The 21,770-nt window shown below is 54.5% G+C and overlaps 1 protein-coding gene across 1 annotated transcript; it reads left to right on the top strand.

Annotated features, from left to right (window-relative positions):
- The first annotated feature begins 13,255 nt into the window (after nucleotides 1–13,255).
- Nucleotides 13,256–21,305, top strand: LOC135889425 (protein mono-ADP-ribosyltransferase TIPARP-like). Its single transcript, XM_065417295.1, has 6 exons — nucleotides 13,256–13,331; nucleotides 17,303–17,905; nucleotides 18,648–18,810; nucleotides 18,986–19,173; nucleotides 19,264–19,509; nucleotides 20,781–21,305. Exons 2-6 carry the CDS (start codon nucleotides 17,340–17,342, stop codon nucleotides 21,229–21,231), a joined length of 1,614 nt encoding a protein of 537 aa, XP_065273367.1. The 5' UTR covers nucleotides 13,256–13,331; nucleotides 17,303–17,339; the 3' UTR covers nucleotides 21,232–21,305.
- The last annotated feature ends 465 nt before the right edge of the window (nucleotides 21,306–21,770 follow it).

Raw genomic sequence — 21,770 nt, 5'->3', positions numbered from 1 at the left:
TAAATTAAAATGCAGAGCCCCCCGGACCGGTGGCCAGGACCCAGGCAGTGTGCCACTGAAAATCAGCTTGCGTGCCACCTTCAGCAAACGTGCCATAGGTTGCCTACCCCGATGTACACCTTATTTCCAGTCTGAATTTGTCTCCTTCCAACTTCCGGCCATCGGATCTTGTTAGACCTTTGTCTGCTAGATTAAAGTGCCTTCTGTTACCAAATTTATTTCCGCATGTAGGTACTTATAGACTGGGATTAAGTCACCCCATAACCTTCGCTTTGTGAAGCTAAATTGATTGTGTTCCGGGAGTGTCTCACAATAGGGCATGTTTTCCAGTCCCTTAATCATTCTTATGGCTCTTCCCTGATCCTTCTCCAATTCATTCATATCCTTCTTCAACTGTGAACACCAGAACTGGTCACAGGATTCCAGCAGCGGTCGCACTGGTGCCAAATACAGAGGTAATAGAACCTGTCCACTCCTACTCAAGTTGCCCCTGCTTATGTATCCAAGAATCTCATTAAGCCCTTTTGGCCACAGTGTCACATTGGGACCTTCTTGATAATCAATGTTATTTTGGCCACTGTAGTTAAGGTTGAGATGAGCTTCCTTTTAACAGCAGATTTTTCTATGTGCCCTAAAATCCACACCGGCTAGCTTGGATTGTCTTGAAAATTATTGTACCTCAGGGGGACACACTGGGTCTAGTAATCCTAATTTGAGGTCATTCGAGCAAAGAGTTCCTGCAATACAGCTCCCCCTCCCTCCACTAAAAATCACAGGACATCTGTTTTGAAAACACCCGGTTCTGATCTTCGCTAGTGTCCGGTACCCACTCTCCCCCTTTCAGGAAGCAAGGTTTACTTTAAAGAGTTACTCGGGGATGAAATTTGTAACTGCAACATGGTTGCACTAGGTCTAGTAATCCTAATTTGAGGTCATTCGAGCAAAGAGTTCCTGCAATACAGCTCCCCCTCCCTCCACTAAAAATCACAGGACATCTGTTTTGAAAACACCCGGTTCTGATCTTCGCTAGTGTCCAGTACCCACTCTCCCCCTTTCAGGAAGCAAGGTTTACTTTAAAGAGTTACTCGGGGATGAAATTTGTAACTGCAACATGGTTGAAGGGTTGGGAAATAATAATCCCTAGTTCTTGTCTAGCTCTTTTCGTCAGCAGATCTCAAAGCCCTTTAGAAAGGAGGTCGCTATAATTGGCCCAAATTCTCCAAGGCTCTTAGTTCCTACTGAAATCAACTTCCTCCCCCTGGAGGTACTGACTAGAGGTGACTTGATCCCAGTGTAAACCTTCTCTTTGTGAAGCTAAACGGATCACGTTCTAATCCTTGAATCATTCCCATGGCTCTTCTCTGGTCCCTCTGGAACTCACCAACATCCTTCTTCAATTGTGGGTACCGGCACTGGACATAGGATTTCAGTAGCAGTCGCACCAATGCCAAATCTGGAGGGAAAATCACCTCTCTGCTCCTACTTGAGAGTCCTCTGTTTGTACGTCCCAGGATCGTATTAGCTGTTTCGGCCACAGCGTTGCCCTGGGAGCTCACGTTCAGCTGTTGATCCACCACACAACGCCCAAATCTTTCAGCCTCTCCGGTTGCACCCTGTTTTGTTGTGCTAGGCCCCTTCACTTTTTCCACTACTCTGTGGGGGCGGTCTAGGTTGGATATTAGGAAACACTATTTCACTAGGAGGGTGGTGAAGCACTGCAATGGGTTCCCTAGGGAGGTGGTGGAATCTCCATCCTTAGAGGTTTTTAAGGTCAGGCTTGACAAAGCCCTGGCTGGGATGATTTGGTTGGGGTTGGTCCTGCTTTGAGCAGGGAGTTGGACTAGATACCTCCTGAGGTCTCTTCCAACCCTGATCTTCTATGATTCTATGACTGGGCCCTGCAGCTCGATTGTCCCCATGGCTCCCCAGCAGAGACTTCGTTCTTTAGGGATTTGCAGAGATTCAGGGCAGGCTTCCAAAAGAAGCTGGCATTTTTAGTCACCTGAAATCCAGGATCTAAGATCTAATATCTTTGGTTAGTCTTCACTCACAGTCCTTGCTGATGGAATCCCCTGCCTGCAGCCCCCTGGGTTTCATCTCTTGCTGCCTTTCTGCTTCATCGACAGTTCTGGACACTTAATTCGTACCAACTCAGCCCTGCCTCCTGGGACTCTGACCCCATTCCCCCACCCCAAGGAAGAAACTAACCCCTTCACACCCAGTGGCTAGCAGTACCAAGTGAGTAGGGGAAACTGAGTCACATCTTGCTCATAAAAATACTACTACTCCTTCTCCCTGGTCTATGGACAATATGTTCAGGGCATACAAGCAGAGAAGTTAGAGAGAAAAAAACCAAGATAAAATTCTGGAGACTTGCTGGAAACTGCAACACATCATGACTTTATTGCTTACAATGAATAACCCTAACACTCAAGAACCAAAAACAGAGAGACAAAACAGGCTGCTCCCCAAAACAAACAGAGAAAACTCACTTCACTTTTCTAGGCTGGCTGGCTGTAAACTGACTGCTGCAATACCTAGAGTGTATGCTTCCATACAGACCACACCAGCCAGCCTGCAGGACCAGGAAAATGCCTGAGAATTTGAAATGATATAGCTTAGATAATTTTTTCACATCTTAGCTCAGAGAGAGTCGAGAAGCTATATACTACAGTTTTCAATACACCACGCCATAGAGGTTCTCAGCTACTCTTCCAAGTCGCCTGAACCTTTTTCTTCCAAGAACATATTTTTCCCATTGATGGTGATTCCCACTAAGAATTCTTAGCTTTTGCATTCCGAGACTCCTCCGTCGGCCTTCCAGGAAATGCCTAGCTGGTCTGTTGTGTTCATAAACATAGCAGAGAGACAAGGTGGGTGAGGAAATATCTTTTATTGGACAAACAGCCTTCCCACGTTTTCCGTAGTCTGTGCCTAGAGCTATCAGCTGGTCTGAGCCTTGGATCATGTCCACGAGAGGAAGCTGACTAGCATAGCTATGCTGAGATAATTCTCCATGTAGACATTCTTATCTGAATTTTTCCTGCACCATTGGACCTCGCTTAGGATTTCACCAGCCCTGTCTATCCTCCGACTCTCTTTGTGCATCCTCTCTGTCGTTAAGTCCCAGGCGTTTTCTCTACTGCTTGATGGAGGCATTCGTTGTCAGTCCCTTTGGTGTCTTCCTCCGGCTGAATCACTGGGGCTGATTTCTCATGTGTTTACATCCCTGTGTCGTTCAGGAGTACTCCACTGGAGTCCATGGGTCCCATTCCCCTCACTCCAGTGTCGATCAGGAGTAATTCCACTGGAATCAATTGGGGCCCATTCCCCTCTCACGCTGGTGTCAACCAGTGGAGTTACTCCTGGAGTTCATGGGGCTGGTTCTGATCTCTGTCTGAGCTGGAGGGTTTACACCCAGAGTAACACAGCAAGAGCCTGCTCCTTTCTTAGGTCCATCCCAGATCTCCTTCTTCCAACACTTCCAAGGTCTAGAACACCTTCATCCATCTGAAGGTTTTGACCGTGATTTCAGCTGCTCAAGCTTATGATGTCTGAAGTCCTGAACACTACACCAAGTAGCTTAAAGCTTAAAGCACACGGAGCGCCCTCAGTCCAGGCAATATTACAGCTGTTTAAGCTAGGTAAAAAGCTCTAGCATGTCAACGCTTATCCACTGCTCCGAACGCAGCCTCCTGGCCCATGACCTAGGAGAGAGCTCAAATTCTAAGACCAATGGTAATAGGCGTCTGATTTCCATTGGTTTTAGGATGTTTGCAGTGGTGTTGTAGCCATGTTGGTCCCAGGATAAGAGAGAGACAAGGCAGGGGAGATAATGTCTTTTATGTGGTTCTACAAGACAAGGTTTCAAGCTCCACAGAGCTCAGGGAAAGGCACCTGAAGGAGACGCAGCGGCCGCAGCTCTGCACCCAGACTGTCACAAAGGAACAGAAACAGAGGAAGGAAGCAAAGATCATTCCACAGCGGCACGGCGCCACGGAGCCCTGGCACTGGGCAGGACAGACTTGGTCTTATCTTTTGCTCTTCTGTGTGAACCTAAGGACTTCTGAGGCCATGTTCCAGCTGACTGACAAACCCGACCCTGTTCCAAAGGTCTGTCGGGTGTCACTGCAAATCCTTGCTGAGGTGTGTGTCCCTGAGGAGCATAAAATCCTTGGACTCGCTGGGCAGAGCTCACGGGCGTTGCGACGGCATGGATGCTCTGGAACCCCTTGGGGGTCTGGTACACTGAAGAGGTCTTCCCAAGTGTCTGCTTAAACATAGACCCTGCGGATCTGTGACGGGGTAATCTCCTCCAAAATCCCATGGCTACCAAGAGCAGAGTCTTTTTTGACTTGATTTGGTCAGGAATTTTTGACATGGAACTTTCTTCTCGTCAGAAAATGCCAATTGCCCAATACCCAAACTTTCCACCACAAGGGGGCAGACATGATAATTTGTTCTTTGTGACAAAAAAAAAAAGTAAAAAAAAAATCCCATTTTTGACACATTTTCAGAGTGAAACGTTTTATTTGCCAAATTTTGATGGAAAAATGTTCAAACCCCTCCATTAAGCCATTAGATCCCACTCCCCTCCCAGAGCCAGGTAGAGAACCCAGGAGTCCTAGCCCCCAAACTGATAACGCTACTACAGATTATTTCTGTAGAGGTTTGCTGCCATCTAGTGGTCAGATAAGCATATTTTTAATACAATGGAACCTTAGAGTACACCTGGTTGTTCGTAACTGAAATGTTTGTAACTCTGAACAAAACGTTATGGTGAAGGTGGTTCTTTCAAAAGTTTACAGCTGAACAGTGACTTAATACAGCTTTGAAACTGGACTATGCAGAAGAAAAATGCTGCTTTCCCTTGATTTTTTAGTAACGTATTTGCTCTTATTTTTGGTCTCTTCTGCTGCCTGATTGCACACTTCCGGTTCCAAACGAGGTGTGTGGTTGAGCGGTCAGTTCGTAACTCTGGGGGTTCGTAACTCTGAGGTTCTACTATACTTCAATACTCAGAAGGTTTGAAATATCAGATTTATAATGGCGCTGACGAGGAAAAAAAGATCCAGCTCTCCCCTGTGGAAAAATGAGGTCAGAATCTAAACAAAATGTTTTGCAAATGCCACGTTTTGATGGGAAAATATCAAAACCTCTTCTCTAAGCCATTTGACTTTGCAACCAGTGCCTTTGAATTACTGGTCAATGAGGAAGAAAGGAGGTTCATATAATTTAATTTACAGCTGCCAGAGAGACACCCTCTTTTATATGTGGCGTGCAACCGGTGTGAGAGGCGAATCCGGGCCGAGAGGAAAGAGCAATTGAAGATCACTAGCGGGAGAATTTCATGCTCTTCTCATTCCACCTTTTCCAGGAGTGACTCGCGCTGTACACCAGAGTCAACAGTGAGGCAGAGATTAGCCTGGGATCTCACAGCAGGCTTGTGGCAGGGCTGGGGACTGACTGGCTAAGCAGCAGTTCTGCAGAAAAGGCCCCGGGGATTACAGTGGATGAGAAGCTGGATATGAGTCAGCAGTGTGCCCTCGTTGACAAGAAGGCCAACGGCATATTGGGCTGTATTAGTAGAGACATTGGCAGCAGATCGAGGGACGTGATTATTCCCCTCTATTTGGCACTGGTGAGGCCTCATCTGGAGTATTGCGTCCAGTTTTGGGCCCCACGCTACAAGAAGGATGTGGACAAATTGGAGGGAGTCCAGTGGAGGGCAACAAAAATGGTTAGGGGACTGGAGCATATGACTTATGAGGAGAGGCTGAGGGAACTGGGATTGTTTAGTCTGCAGAAGAGAAGAGTGAGGGGGGATTTGATAGCTGCTTTCAACTACCTGAAGGAGGGTTCCAAAGAGGATGGAACCTCAGTGGTGGCAGATGACAGAACAAGGAGCAATGGTCTCAAGTTGCAGTGGGGGAGGTCTAGGTTGGATATTAGGAAACACTATTTCACTAGGAGGGTGGTGAAGCACTGGAATGGGTTCTCTAGGGAGGTGGTGGAATCTCCATCCTTAGAGGTTTTTAAGGCCCGGCTTGACAAAGCCCTGGCTGGGATGATTTAGTTGGGGTTGGACCTGCTTTGAGCAGGGGGTTGGGCTAGATACTTCCTGAGGTCTCTTCCAACCCTAATCTTCTATGATTCTAAACCCGGACTCCGGGGTCCCTAGCCACTAGCCCATAGAGTTACCCCATTCCCTCCCTCAACACTGGCATTACAGAGGTAACCCATTTACAGCCCCTGAGTGGGTGTTATAACCTAGCGTGATGCTTCCTAAGTGCGGTTGTTGAGGAAGCATCAAACCCCTCTGGATAATTTATTATTCTTAATTATTATGGATGATTTCTGTTCCTGTAGGGCCCCCCGCTCGATGCTGTACAAACCGCTTCCGATCTACGTACCAGACATCAGACGGACGGATACCGGTCAGCGCAATTGATCGTGGTCTCAACCCAGCCCACCCGTCATCAAGACAAACGCACGCCTGACTTACTGGCCGGGGGACTCTCTCCAGAAAAGCAGGTACGCGGAAAAGGATTTGGGGGAGCATGGGGGGATAATCAGCTGACCGTGAGGATGCGGTGGGCAAAAGGTCGACTGAGATCCGGGGGTGATCCTTTGACAGGCCTAGTAGATGGGGAGGCAGTAGACATGAGAGAGACAGGACATTGTCAGAAGCAAACCTGGGGAACATGGGAGGGATGAAATCAATATAAGGTGGGTGCATGACCGGCTGAAAGACGGGACTCGAAGAGTAGTTATCAAGTGATCGCTGTCAGACTGGGAGGGCGAATCTAGTGGGATACTGCCGGTGTCAGTCCTGGACGATTCAGTATTTTCATGACCAACTTGGATAATGGAGTGGGGCGTAGGCTTAGAAAATCTGCAGATGACCCCAAGCGGGAAGGGGGTGCAAGCGTGTGTGTGAGATCTTTGGGTCTTCTGAGCCCTGTGGGTGTGTCTCTGTGTGAGAGAGAGCTGTGTGTCTGTGTCGGTGTGTGCAATTTGTGTGGTGTTTGTGAGTCTCCGGGTCTGGTGTGTGTTGTGGGGCAGGGGGAAGTCTGTATGTGTCTGTACTATCGGTGTGTGTTTGTGGGTCTGTCTGTGTGACAGATCTTGGTGTGTTTGTCTCTGTAGGTCTCTGTGTGGGTCCAGACCCCCAGGGACTGGTTGCCAGACAGCACTAGTGCAGGCAGGGCCAGGACTCCGTATCACAGCTGGGATGACTGCAACTCCCCAAGGAGATGAGATGGGGGGCAGGTACATTTCCCCCCAGTGCCGGCCCCACAGCCTCTTCCTTCAGGCCGGTTCCGGCTCTGCACTCTTCTTTTTCTTCCTGTTGCTGGGAAATCTTTCTTTCAGAGCTGGGGATGGCCGATCCCACTGCAGAGCGGAGCCAAAGCCCAGCTGGAGGGGGAATTTGCCCGTTCCTCTTCTCCTGAAATGAAACTCAGGAATTTCCCAGTGGGGCCCCAGACAGGAAGAACAGAGACCAGCCAGCCTGCGGGAGTGGGGAATGGGACATGGGGCCCCAATCTGGCATCAAGTGCCAGGGCAGGAGACTGGCTGGGCTAGCAGGGGCTGTGGGTCGGGAGTGAGGGGCACCGGCAGAGCTCGGGGGGGAGCCCAGGGCTGGGCTAGTAGGGGCTGCGGGTCAGGAGTGAGGGGCACTGGCAGAGCTGGGGGAAGCCCAGGGCTGGGCTAGTAGGGGCTGCGGGTCAGGAATGAGGGGCACCGGCAGAGCTGGGGGGCAGGACTGGGCTATCAGGGGCTGCAGGTCGGGAGTGAGGGGCACTGGTAGTCACACTCCCAGCACCTACCCCCCTCCGTCTCGTGGGATCCAGGCCTGTGTGACCCGGGGTGCCCAGGTCAGGGCAGGCTGCAGAAGGGAGCGCAGATCCTCCAACAACTGCTGGGTAACACTGAAGTTAAATTCCCCAACCAGTCCCAGACCGTGCTTCTGATCCCCCACACTGCTTAGCGAGACACAAAAAAGAAATCGCCCAGTGATCTTACTGCATTCCAGTTCTCTGCCTCCCAGTCAGCACCTGGGTCCAGTCCAGTGAGAAGTAATTAAAAAACTCTGCTTCCATAGACAAAATGTTCTTCTGACCCCAAAGGATCAGCCATATCACCAGGTCCGTATAGGTTTGGATCTTACCTAAAATACCACGCTGTCGGCCAAATCCTTTAGAGTCTAAAACTAAAGGTTTATTATAAAGAAACAAGAAAAGACAAGGAGAGAGACGTCAAATGGTAAAACAGTCATGTACATACAAAGACTTCAGAGTCCACATATTAGGTTCCTAGCAGTATTGGTGAGTTTGCTGGCTTGAAAGTCCCTCTGGAACACATCCAGAGTTTGGATGGGTCATGCAGCAGTTCTGCAGAAAAAGACCTGGGGGGTTACAGTGGACGAGAAGCTGGATATGAGTCAGCAGTTGCCAAGAAGGCTAACGGAGCATTGCCAGCAGATTGAGGGAAGTGATTATTCCCCTCTATTCAGCACCGGTGAGGCCACACCTGGAGTATTGCATCCAGTTTTGGGCCCCCCACTACAGAAGGGATGTGGACAAATTGGAGAGAGTCCATCAGAGGGCAACGAAAATGATTAGGAGGCTGGGGCACATGACTTACGAGGCAAGGCTGGGGGAACTGGATTATTTAGTCTGCAGAAGAGAAGAGTGAGGGGGCATTTGATAGCAGCTTTCAACTACCTGAAGCGGGGTTCCAAAGAGGACTGTTCTCAGTGGTGGCAGATGACAGAACAAGGAGCAATGGTCTCAAGTTGCAGTGGGGGAGGTCTAGGTTGGATATTAGGAAACACTATTTCACTAGGAGGGGGGTGAAGCACTGGAAGGGGTTCCCTAGGGAGGTGGTGGAATCTCCATCCTTAGAGGTTTTTAAGGTCCGGCTTGACAAAGCCCTGGCTGGGATGAATTAGTTGGGGTTGGTCCTGCTGGGGACTGGACTAGATACCTCCTGAGGTCCCTTCCAACCCTAATCCTCTATGATTCTGTGTTTTAGTCCTGTGTTCGGAGCTTCAATTTGTAGAAAGGTTCCTCCAGAGGTAAGAAGCAGGACTGAAGACAAAATGGAGAAGATGCAGCTGCCTTTTATAGTCTCTTGCCACACGGCCTGCGCTTCCTTTGTTTCCAACACAAGGTGCTCAGCGCATGGCTTGGAAGCCATGCGCACTCCTGCATGCCTTGCCGAGTCAGAGTATCCCTTGCCTTCTCTCAATGAGTCGATTGTATAGCTGATGGTCCTTAATGGGCCATCAAGCAGGCTAGACAGTGCTGACACCCAAACTGTCTGGGGGTGTCACCCAGAAGCATAGCACAAGTTTTGAAATACAGACATGCATACATATCTATAACTCATAATACAGAGGTGATACAAGCCATAAATGAGATTATCATATCTGGCAAATCATAACAGTTTTGCAGATACCTTACATGGCATATCTGGCACAACTCATTGCAAATTTACAATATTAATATTCATAATATCCTCAAGTGTCCCCCAGATTTCATACAGCATCACAGCCTGTACACGCCTGTGGCTGACGTCTCTGCACTGGTTACATTTGAGGCAGCTCCCCACTCTCTTAGCATTGGGCTCAGGCTCTGAGCAGACTCAGGCAGCATTGCTGATGCTCAAGGCACAATTTGAAGGTTTTCTCTGTAACTGTCACAGAGTCACCGGGGGATGCTCTGGAACTGCTCCATACAAAGCCAGTCAGGACTCTGGGGGAGCCTCCTCTCTCTGAGCATATTGTCACCAGGACAAGAAGCTTACACAGCTTCCACCTTCCTGGGGCTGACTTTGGAGCATTCAGCTTCCCCTTCCACACCGTGTGCTTCCTGCAGCGAGTCCACCTCGGTGGGGCTCCTGGGGAAGCCAAGGGGCCCTGCACCCCAACTCCACAGTCAGACATGACTCTCAGCCAGCGTAAAACAGAAGGTTTATTAGTCGTCAGGAACACAGCGGAGAACAGAATTTGTTAGCACAGAAATCAGTGACTTTCAGCCAAGTCCATCTTGGGGAGTCCTGGCCCAGACGCCCTGGACTCCCCCTCCTCCGGTCCCACACCGCAGACTGCCCCGGGCTCCCCCTCTGCCGGTCCCACGCCGCAGACTTCCCTGGACGACGACTCTTCCAGTCCCACACCGCAGACTGGCCTGGCCTGGCCTCCCCCTCTTCCAGTCTCGCGCTGCAGACTACCTACTTCCAGCGACCCGACTCCCAACACCCTTTGCTCCTCCTCCTGGTCTTTGCCCTGCTTCCTGGGCAAAAGGTGTTACCTGGTCGCATCCCCCTCCTGGGTCTCAGGTTACATACGTGCAGACATCTGGGCAGCCTCACGTGCCCCCCGAGGGCCTCAGCAAAAATCACACACCCAATTCCCACCACCTAGGCATTGGTGCAATACACAGGGACAGTATTAATACAGGACAGTAAGACTCACATGCAACATAACAAGGTGAATAAAACCCCATTTCATCACAGTAACTATAACGTCTGGAGACTTGCTTTTTTTTAACATGCAAGCTGAGATTCTGAAGAACATTGCGGAGATCTGTCACTCGTCCTTCAACACTTATCCTTCGACAGTTTGGGAACAAGGTTGCAGTCTATGAGGGGTAGATAGAGACGCTTAGGAATTGTTCACTGCATCAGGGGGGTTTTTTGGTCAAAAAATAGTGATTTCGCTATTCCCAAACTGTTCACACAATGGGGTCGGGTTCGATGAATTTCCCGCTTCAAAAAAATGTTGAGGAAGAATTGCCCAAATGTTTTGTTTAGACATTTTTTTCAGAACAAGCAAATTGATTTGTTTCAGTTTCTAAAGAAAAACTTGTTTCTGTTGGGCCTCCAGAAAAGGCCCCTAATCTTCACACAGGTGCTTGACTTTAGGCAGCTGGGTTGTGCCCTCTATTTGTATATGGTTAAACTGGTGCATTAAGAGAATAACTCCAATCCAATTTCATGCTTCAGGCCTTCAGCTGGCCACCAGCAGTGGTCAGGAAGGAATGTTTCCCCAATGCACAATTGGTCAGATATATCTGGGATTTTTTTTTTACCCTGCCTCTGCAGCCTCAGAGGATGGCCACAGCAGGACACCAGACAGGAAGATCAGACAGCAGAGTATTTTTTTTTTTTTTTTTTTATTTAGAGATATCCCATCTCCTAGGACTGGAAGGGACCTTGAAAGGTCATCGAGTCCAGCCCCCTGCCTTCACTAGCAGGACCAAGTACTGATTTTGCCCCAGATCCCTAAGTGGCCCCCTCAAGGATTGAACTCACAACCCTGGGTTTAGCAGGCCAATGCTCAAACCACTGAGCTATCCCTGCCCCCAAAGAGTATTTGAAGCCACTGGGATTTTGACATGTTACATACTAAGGAGCCCTGTAGAGGTGAGTCAGGACCGACCTGGGTTCTATTCCTGGCTTGGCCACTGGATGACCTTGGGTAAAGCCGCTCCACTGATCTCTGCTTCAGTTTCCCCATCTGCTACAGAGAATATGGAAAAGCACCTGGAGACCTGCTGTTGAGAGTGAGGTGGTGTTACTGTGAAATCTAAAGTGATATAACCATGGTGGCAAAATCGGTACTGACGAAGTGGAAAGTGACTTATCTTGGTCTGAGATTAATTTCACATAGGTCGTAAGTTTTGTTCTGTTTGTACAGCCCCTAGCGCAGGCGGGGGGCATGATGGGGACTGCTAGGCGTGTATGGAAATATCAGTATAAATAGTTTAAGCATATGGATCATTCAAAACCCACTCCACTTGCATTCATCTTTCTTGTAATCTGTATCACTGAGAGGAATTGCGCTTGAAATATTATCAGAGCTGGGGAGAAAATATTTTGGAGCTAAGTATCAGAGGGGTAGCCGTGTTAGTCTGAATCTGTAAAAAGCAACAGAGGGTCCTGTGGCACCTTTAAGACTAACAGAAGTATTGGGAGCATAAGCTTTCGTGGGTAAGAACCTCACTTCTTCAGATGCAAGTGAATCTGAAGAAGTGAGGTTCTTACCCACGAAAGCTTATGCTCCCAATACTTCTGTTAGTCTTAAAGGTGCCACAGGACCCTCTGTTGCTATTTTGGAGCTGTTTCCTGTGAAGCCTGACCCAGCAGCTGGACTGGGCCCAGACTCCTGGGTCCTATTCCCAGTCCTGCTGCTGGGATTCAATTACAGTCAACTTTTTTTACCCAAATCACTCTGTGGTACCCCAACAAAGGCGTTGTGATCAACTTACATTTTTAAAATTATTTCACCGTAAAGATAGATTTCCCCCCCCCAATCAAAACTGCAAAAAACTTACCAAATAATACTTTTTTCAGTAAAACTCAATTTGAAGTGAAATTGACTCCCCCGTCCCCAAAATCAGTGAAATTAAAACTAAACACGCGCATTTCCTTCCAGTGAAATTGACCCAAAGACTCAGGTTTCATCTCAATTACTGTACATCTAAATTTGAGTGATGTTGACCCCAAATAGCAGTGATTTGTCTCAATTGTTTTTAAATTCAACTTAACTGTGCACATTTCATTCTAATGAAATGGACTCAGAGAAGCCATGATCCGCTGAATTATTGTAAGTAGATCTAAATTGGCACATAGTGAATTTGACCCAAAATTGATCCTCTCACTAAATCAAAACTAAATCCACCTCTTTCTTTGGAGGGGAAATTGACACACACTCTCACACACCTCCAAATCAGTCACTGTCTCAATTTCTTTTTAATTTAAGCCCACTCAGGCCTCTTCTGCCTTCTCCTCCCCATGTGCTGAGAAAAGGAAAGCGAAAGCCTGGCTGGCTGCCCAGACCCGAAGTCTGCTGCTTGGGAGGAGCCAGCGAGGTTTCTTCTCACCATGACTCAGGTCAAGTGCTGGCCAGCCGGGGGAGGAGACCAGGAAGTGCCGGGGGTGAAAGGGGGGAACTGAAGGCACTTTTCAGCAAGTTGCGAGAAGTTGGCTGTGGTGGGGACTGGACCATTGCTCAGAGCTGCGAGCCCGGGCGGGGCGGGGGGCGGAGAGAAGTGAAACTTATAATAACTTTTTGTTATTGTTTGGGTCGCTTTTTGTTTTTTTGGATCGTGGTTGTGTCTGGCTTCTCCCAACGCCTGAGCCCCCATTAGCTCAGGGCCAGGCAGCCTGGGCAGCGCCCCCCCCAAAAAAATAGAAGAGAAGAGGGGAAAAACTACAAGCAACAGGCGTCCCCCCCCCCCCCCTTGCAGTTGGACGCTGATCGGAGACAGGTGGGGTGCGGAGACCCGGCTGCTGTGAAGGCGGAGCTGGCTGCAGAGGGGGTGAGTGGGGGGTGCAGCCCCCAAAGGGTGTTGATGGCTTTTTTTGGGGTGGGAGGGTGTTCCTGCTCTGTTTGGCTGCGGGGAGCTGAGGTATTGGGGCGGGTCTGGGCTGAGAACGGATGCGATGAGGTGAGTGGATGGTTTCCGGAAAGCTGGGAGCCAGGACTCCTGGGTTCTCTCCCTGGCTCTGGGAGGAGAGTGGGGGCTGGTTGATCAGAGCAGGGGGGGCTGGGAGCCAGGACTCCTGGGTTCTCTCCCTGGCTCTGGGAGGGGAGTGGGGGCCGGTGGGTTAGAGCGGGGGGGCTGGGAGCCAGGACTCCTGGGTTCTCTCCCTGGCTCTGGGAGGGGAGTGCGGGGCTGGTGGGTTAGAGCAGGGGTTGCGCTGGGAGCCAGGACTCCTGGATTCTCTCCCCAGCTCTGGGAGGGGAGTGGGGGCTGGTGGGTTAGAGCAGGGGGGGCTGGGAGCCAGGACTCCTGGGTTCTCTCCCCGGCTCTGGGAGGAGAGGGGGGTGTGGTGGGGGGTTGGGAACTAGCACTCCTGGGTTCTCTCCCCGCCCCATGCACTCTGATCTCTCTGCACCACTATTTCCTCTTCCCTACCGTCTGTGTGTTTTTCTGTAAAAACCCAGCTGCTTTCTTCCGAGATCTGCTTCCCCCCCCCCCCCGCTTTCCGCCCACCCCCCAGGCTGGGGCTGCTGATCAAGCTGTGGCCCGGGGAGGGGTGGGGTGATATTTCCAGACCTTGCCTCAATTAGGTGTCTCCTGTCCCTGCCCCTCCCCCTCCCTGCAGCTGTGCAAACCCAGTTGAAAGGGGGAGGGGGTGTCACTGAATTACCCCCTCTGCCTTTCCCCCATTTGATCCGGCCCCCCTGAGTCACAAAACCCTAAGCTGGACCCACACTTTTCATCCGCAGAGCTCCGAGGGTGTCAGGCTGGGATTAGGGGGGAAACTGAGGCACGGCATGGGGGAGGGCAGAGACTTGCAGCAGGGAAGTGGGGCTCAAATCTCAGAACAACCCTCCGCTACAAAGATTTGTTTTGGGTTTTGACCCTTTAAAAAACAACCCCCACTTCTTGTGAGCACAGGCCTGAGCATTTTCCCGGGACCAGGCCTCATGATTCATTTCCCAGCTGTCGAGAGAGGGGAGGGCTTGACAGTTTCAAGACTGTTTATGAATCAGTAGGCCGGGATCCCAGCCCTCCCCCCCCTCCCCGCTCTAACCGCTAGACTCCCCTCCCCTCCCAGAGCCAGGGAGAGAACCCAGGAGACCTGGCTCCCAGCCCCCCCTGCTCTAACTGCTAGACCCCACTCCCCTCCCAGAGCCAGGGAGAGAACCCAGGAGACCTGGCTCCCAGCCCCCCCTGCTCTAACTGCTAGACCCCACTCCCCTCCCAGAGCCAGGGAGAGAACCCAGGAGTCCTGGCTCCCACCTCCTGCCCCCAAACAGGTCGTATATTGCTTTCCCCAGCCCCCTAAAATACCCCCACTATGGAGCCATCTCCCTAAGTAGTGGAATGGATCTGGGGGGGTGATATCTGTACCCACCATATCTTCTTGTTGGGGGTGGGGTGTGTCTGATGTCAGTCCTGGGCCCGTTGGCCTGCTCTGGAGGTGGCCCGCGGGAGCCAGGGCGAGACCCTACACTAACAAACGCCCTGGGTGGAGGAGAGGAGCAGGGTCTGGTGGGTTAGAGCAGGGGGGCTGGGAGCCAGGACTCGTGGGTTCTCTCCCCGGCTCTGGAGGGGAGTGGGGGCTGGTGGTTAGAGTGGGGAGGGGCTGGGAGCCAGGACTCCTAGGTTCTCTCTCCAGCTCTGGGAGGGGGGGTTAGAGCAGAGGGTGGGGGTTTGGAGCCAGGACTCCTGGGTTCCATTCCAGCCATTTCCAGCCCTGCCTGGCAATAGCTGGGAAGTGCTGAATCACAAGACCCGTTTGCTGTGACACTTTCAGCTCCCTGGTGCTTGGGGGTGCTGGGGGATGGGGCCTGTTCTCTCGGGGCTGATCTGGGGCCCGTAGCTCATATCCCAGCTCCTCCCCCCACATGGGGGGCTGCAAAATGCGATGGATCGGTGACCCCCATCCTGTGGCCCTCAGGGTTGCTGATTCTGGGGAGGACAGGGGGAACAAACTGCCTGGGCTTGGTCCTCAATAAAGGAAAATGATACGTCCGGAGGAGGAACAGAGAGGTGATTTTTTTACCTCTGGATTTGGCCCTGGTGCGATGAGGAAACTGTGTCTCAGTTCTGGTGCGAAACTTAAACTCCCAGCTCCCCACCGCAGCAAAAAACACAGCGACGCGTCTCGCCGGTTCTCGGTGGTTTTGCCGAACTGTCCCACTGGGGGCAAAAAGCTTCTAAAAAAGTCAAAACTGGCTTGATATTTCTTTTGGGGTCAGAAAGGATCAAAAGGACGCTTCGAATTTCCTTCCACGGGATGTGTTTAAAAATCGCCAAAACCTGTTAAAAACGATTGAAATCCGGCGTTTGGTTCGCAATGACCTTGTGTTTTTTGTTTAACAATGGCCCAAACATTTTTGTTGCGTTGAAATTTATTCCGACCGACTTTTGGTCTGCATCGTAGGTGGTTGAAAAATTGCCCAAACATTAAACACAAAATGAAGATCTATTTGAAACTGCTCTAGGTTGGGCTTTTCCAGGCATTTAATTTTTTTCACATTTGCCAAAACTTTTTTTTTTTAATAAAACCCTCAAAATTGAAACAATTTTTACTCATGCCGATTTACTCTCCAGTTCACCAAAAACTCCTCCCCAAAAGTTTGTTTCTTTAACTCCAAACGCTTTCAAAAAACCATTTTTTTTAACTGCCTGTGATCTGCAAAACCCACCGCTCTAGTTCCGGTGTCGGCACTTCACCAAGGAAGCAGAAACGATGGAGAAAATTCAGCAGAGGCACAAAAATTATCAGAGAAATCATGGAGAGAAGTCGGAGGCTTATGCCCGTACCACGCAGCCTACACCGGTAGAGATGGCCCAGCCAAGGCCGACATACAAATGCTGTTTCTCTTCTGTTGGCTTAGCCGCGTCTACGCTGGGGTTTTGGTCAGCATAGCCGTGCTGCTGAAGTGGCGCTTTTTTCATACTCTTGACCGACATGGCCACACTTTAAGTGTTGAGCAAGTCGGCAAAATATGTGGGAAGAGCATCGAGGATTCAAAAGAACGCGGCAAAACTTATCAGCCCTCTTTAGCTGAGCGAGGCGAAGCCGGCAGGTGACTGGATCACCGGGGATCAGACACACAGGACGCCGGAAAAAGGATCGGCTCGGGGTTTTTTTGGATTTCCGCCGCACCGGCCTTTTCGAGACGCCGACCTCAAATTTCAGGCGGGACCAGAAGCGGCAAAGCGTCTGTGATTCGAGGCGTTGAAAGAAACTTTCCATTGTAACCGGAAACGTGTTTTGGGGGGAAAAAAAGTCCCCCCTTTTAAATCAAAGTTTGGAAACCCAAAGTGGCTTCAAGCCGGGACGGTTTTGTGAGAAAAATGTCAGAACAGTCCCCTTCCCCCCCGACACACCGAGACGAAATATAGGGTGAAACTACCAAACTACCACAAATTCACAACCGATTTTGGTGTCTCCGGGTGGGCCTTTTTCTTCCAGGATGGGGGAGGTTTCTTTGTCTCTGATCTCTTCCTAAAACACGGGATTTACCCCAGCTCTAGACATCAGTCCCAAATCCCACCCTCTCAAACAGACCCTCGTTAGCCCTGGAGCTGGGGTGGGGGTGGGGGAGTCGTCACACCAGATCAGGCCCATCTTGTTCGGCATCCCGGCTCTGCCAGCGACCGGCATCGACTGAATCGTAGCTAGGAGCCAGGACTCCTGGGTTCTCTCCCCAGCTCTGGGAGAGGAGTGGGGACTAGTGGTTAAAGCAGGGGATGGGTGGGAGCCAGGACTCCTGGGTTCTGTCCCCCAGCACTAACCGCTAGTCATTCTCTGTCTCCCTGTTTTCCAGCTCTCCCCTGGAGGATCGGGCTGCGTCGAGGCGCCCCATGGCGGCCGGCAGTGATGCCCCCACGGCCCCGCCGTGCGCCCGGCTCGCTCGCCTCAAACGCTCCCGCCGTTTGGCGTTCCGCCTCCCCGTTGCGCTGCGGATCAAGGCCCAGGCGCAGCTGCTCCGCCACCGTCCCCCGGAGCCGGGCGGGGCCACCGCAGCCCCCAGCCTGCCCTCCCCGGCCCCGGCGCCCCCCACCGGCGACCCTTACGGGGAGCGAGTGGAGCTGGCACTGCGGGAGGCGGAGGCGGCTCCGGAGCCGGCCCCCGAGGCCGGGCCTGGGTGCGAGGAGCTGACCTTGGACCACCTGCTGGAGATCGTGGCCCAGCTGGAGTACCACACCCACCCCGAGGACGGTGTGGAGATCTGCCCCCTCTTCCTCCTGGGCTGCTGCTTCTCCGGGGCCTGCTGCCCCCAGCACCACACCCTGCTGCCCTACCACTGGCAGCTGTGGCAGACGGCCAGCCTCCCGCCCGGCTGGCTGAGCGTTGGGCCTGAGGCCCATGAGACGCTGGAGCGGCTCTACAGCGACCCCGAGCGCACCCTTGTGCGGGCCTCCTACCAGTGAGTGCGCGGCGGGGGGAAGGAGCCAGGACACCTGGGTTCTCGCCCCGGCTCTGGGTGTGGGGGGCAGTGTTTTGGGGCATAGGGGAGCTGGTGGTTTGGGGGCAATAGGGGGCAGTGGGGAAGGGTGTGGGGGTGTGGGGGGCAGGCAGTGGGAGGAATGGGGAGCAGTGGGGCAGATTTTGGGGGGTGGGGAGGCTGACAATGTGGGGGTAATGGGGGGCAGTGGGGCAGGGTTTGGGGGTGGGGGGGGAAGAGAGGCAGTGTTTGGGATGGGGGCTGGAGGTGGGGGAATGGGGGCAGTGGGGCAGGGTCTGGGGTGTGGGGGTGGCAGTGTGGGGGAAATGAGGGGCAGGGTTTGAGGGTGGCGGGGCTGGTGGTGTGGGGGGAATGGGGGCAGTGGGGCAGGGTCTGGGGGTTGGGTGTGGCGGTGTGGGGTGAATGGGGGGGCAGTGGGGCAGGGTTTGAGGGTGGTGGGGCTGGCGGTGTGGGGGGGATGAGGGGCTGGCAGTGTGGGGGGGACTAGGGGGCAGTGGGTCAGGGTTTGGGGGCGGGAGGCTGGCGGTGTGGGGGGAACCAGGGGCAGCGGGGTAGTGTTTGGGGTGTGAAGGCACTGGCTGTTTAGGGGGCAGTGAGCGGGTATTGGGGGGCAGTCGGGGGTGATGGGCAGGTTGGTCCCCACCCCGGCAGTGTCTCGCCCCCGGTGACCCCTAGTGACCCCCGTCTCCCCTTGGCCCTGCAGGGGCGTTACCTTCGACATCGACCTGGTGGCTATGAAGGTGTGGAACAGCCCCAGCTTCAGCCGGGTCCGGCGCCTCGGCACCTCGTCCGTGCCCGGCTCCCCCTTTGGCACCAGCCACGTCTACTACTGGCGAGCACTCAGCGGCTGGGAACCCTACAGCCAGGTGCGCCGGACGCCGGGGTTCCCTCCCCGCAGCGGGGGCAGGGAGCCCGGACTCCTGGGTTCTCTCCCCAGCTCTGGGAGGGGAGTGGGGGCAGATGGGTCAGAGCGGGGGGGGCTGGGAGCCAGGACTCCTGGGTTCTCTCGCCGGCGCTGACCCCTCCTCTCTCTGCCCCCAGCCCTTCACCGAGAGCATCGAGGCGGCGCTGCGGAGCGGGCAGCAGGAGGCGCTGTGCAGCACGGCCGAGCACAGCTACCAGCTTAACCTGCGGGCCGGCTACCAGCGCAACCTGGCCACGGGCACCCTGCGCCCCCTGCGGGCCCGGCCCGTCTTCCGTGCCCCCGCCCTGCTGCTGCCGGAGCTACGGTAACCCCCCCCTCCCCGTCCCGCCGCGACACCCTCCCCCCCCCGCAAGCCCTGCTCCCGGCCCCCTGACCCCCTGCCTTGCCCCCGCAGGACGCTGTCCGGCAGCCTGTACCTGGGCCCCCCGCCGGCCCCAGGCCCCCCCCCGGTGCAGCCCTACCCCGAGACCTGGGTGCCGCTGGCCCCCGGGCAGGACTGGCACCAGGCGCCGGTGGCGGTGGAGGAGCGCGGCTTCCGCCTCATCTATGGGCTCTTCCACAAGAGCCTGCCCGAGGCGCAGTACCGCCTGGAGCGGGTCTGGCGGGTGCAGAACCCCTTCCTGTGGGACAAGTACAAGCGGTGAGTGCCCCCCCCCCCCGCACCCTCCAGCTCTAACTCTTGCGCCCCCTGTGTGCCCCGCACCCCCCAGCTCTAACTCCTGCATCCAGCACCCCCCAGCACTATCCCCTGTTCCCAGCACCCCCCAGCCCCTCACCCTGGGACCGGGACAAGCGGTGAGTGCCCCTCCCAGCCCTGCGCCCCCCACACACCCCAGCTCTAGTTCCTGCAACCAGCATCCCCTAACCTCTTCCCCCTGGGCATCTCCTGGGCGTAGAACCTCTTCCTGTGCGACAGGGACAAATGGAAGGGCCCAGCTCTAACCACCAGCCCCCACTCCCCTCCCAGAGCTGGGGAGAGAACCCAGGAGTCCTGGCTCCCAGCCCCCCCTGCTCTAACCCACCAGCCCCCGCTCCCCTCCCAGAGCCGGGGAGAGAACCCAGGAGTCCTGGCTCCCAGCCCCCCCGCTCTAACCACCAGCCCCCACTCCCCTCCCAGAGCTGGGGAGAGAACCCAGGAGTCCTGGCTCCCAGCCCCCCCGCTCTAACCACCAGCCCCCACTCCCCTCCCAGAGCTGGGGAGAGAACCCAGGAGTCCTGGCTCCCAGCCCCCCCGCTCTAACCACCAGCCCCCACTCCCCTCCCAGAGCCGGGGAGAGAACCCAGGAGTCCTGGCTCCCAGCCCCCCCGCTCTAACCACCAGCCCCCACTCCCCTCCCAGAGCTGGGGAGAGAACCCAGGAGTCCTGGCTCCCAGCCCCCCCGCTCTAACCACTAGCCCCCACTCCCCTCCCAGAGCCGGGGAGAGAACCCAGGAGTCCTGGCTCCCAGCCCCCCCCGCTCTAACCCACCAGCCCCCACTCCTCTCCCAGAGCCGGGGAGAGAACCCAGGAGTCCTGGCTCCCAGCCCCCCCCCGCTCTAACCCACCAGCCCCCACTCCCCTCCCAGAGCCGGGGAGAGAACCCAGGAGTCCTGGCTCCCAGCCCCCCCCGCTCTAACCACCAGCCCCCACTCCCCTCCCAGAGCCGGGGAGAGAACCCAGGAGTCCTGGCTCCCAGCCCCCCCCGCTCTAACCCACCAGCCCCCACTCCCCTCCCAGAGCCGGGGAGAGAACCCAGGAGTCCTGGCTCCCAGCCCCCCCCGCTCTAACCCACCAGCCCCCACTCCCCTCCCAGAGCCGGGGAGAGAACCCAGGAGTCCTGGCTCCCAGCCCCCCCCGCTCTAACCCACCAGCCCCCACTCCCCTCCCAGAGCCGGGGCGAGAACCCAGGAGTCCGGTGTCTTCCCCTGCAGGAAGCAGAGCCACATGAGCCGGCAGATGTCCCCGGAGCAGCGGCTGCGGAACGAGCGTCACCTCTTCCACGGGACGGCGGCGGGCGCGGTGCCGGCCATCTGCAAACACAACCTGGACCCCCGGCTGTCAGGGAAACACGCCGCCATCTACGGGCAGGGCAGCTACTTCGCCCGCCGGGCCAGCTACTCCCACCGCTACGCGCCCCCCGCCGAGGCCGGCCTGCGCCACGTCTTCCTCTGCAAGGTGCTGGTGGGGCGCTCGGCCCTGGGGCAGCTGGCCCTGCGCCGGCCCCCGCCCCTGGACCCCGGCGACCCAGCCAGCAACCTGTACGACTCGTGCGTGGACAGCCTGAGTGACCCCCAGATCTACGTGGTCTTCGACAACGACCAGTGCTACCCCTACTTCCTCCTCCAGTACCGTGAGCTGGAGGAGGTGGTGAAGGTGGACTGAGGAAGAACCCAGGAGTCCTGCGGCCAACCCCAGCTGGAGTGAGGGGGAAAGAACCCAGGAGTCCTGCGGCTGCCCTCTGGATTTTCCGGCTCTGTGTTCAAGGGAGGATGGGGCTGCCCCCCCCCCCAGGAGATGACAGTGCGGGGTGGACACAAGGATGCTGGAGGGACAGGACGTCCCGTGGAAGGGGCCAGTGCGGCCGTGATTGGTCTTGATTGGGTCTGGAAGTGATGTCACGAGGCCCAACCCGTCCGCCCGGGGTCCAGCAGGAAGTGATGTCATTCTACAGCAGGCTGTGATGTCACTGGACCCAACCCAGCCGCTCGGGGTCATGCTACAGGACTCCAGCAGGAAGTGACGTCCGCCAATGGGCTTGGCTGCTCGCAGGCCTTGATGTCATGTATGAAAGCTACGCCAGGCCATGATGTCATTACAGAGCCAACCAACGGGGTGCAGGACCAGTGGGAGGCCCCACCCACTCTTACAAGCCAGATTCTGATTGGGCGCAAACTAAGCGTGGCCTGCAGGAGGCCCCTCCC

Source organism: Emys orbicularis, chromosome 15, assembly GCF_028017835.1.
Source record: "Emys orbicularis isolate rEmyOrb1 chromosome 15, rEmyOrb1.hap1, whole genome shotgun sequence".
Taxonomy (NCBI): Eukaryota; Metazoa; Chordata; order Testudines; family Emydidae; genus Emys; species Emys orbicularis.
Note: the sequence above shows the minus strand (reverse complement) of the source record. Positions and strands in the feature narration are given on the sequence as shown.

Bases quoted from the DNA above. Each gene is read 5' to 3' on its own strand.
- LOC135889425 (XM_065417295.1), top strand. From the start codon at position 17,340: ATGGCGGCCGGCAGTGATGCCCCCACGGCCCCGCCGTGCGCCCGGCTC. The intron at 18,811-18,985 runs GTGCGCCGGACG...CTCTGCCCCCAG, and splicing joins GCTGGGAACCCTACAGCCAG to CCCTTCACCGAGAGCATCGA. The intron at 19,510-20,780 runs GTGAGTGCCCCC...CTTCCCCTGCAG, and splicing joins CTGTGGGACAAGTACAAGCG to GAAGCAGAGCCACATGAGCC.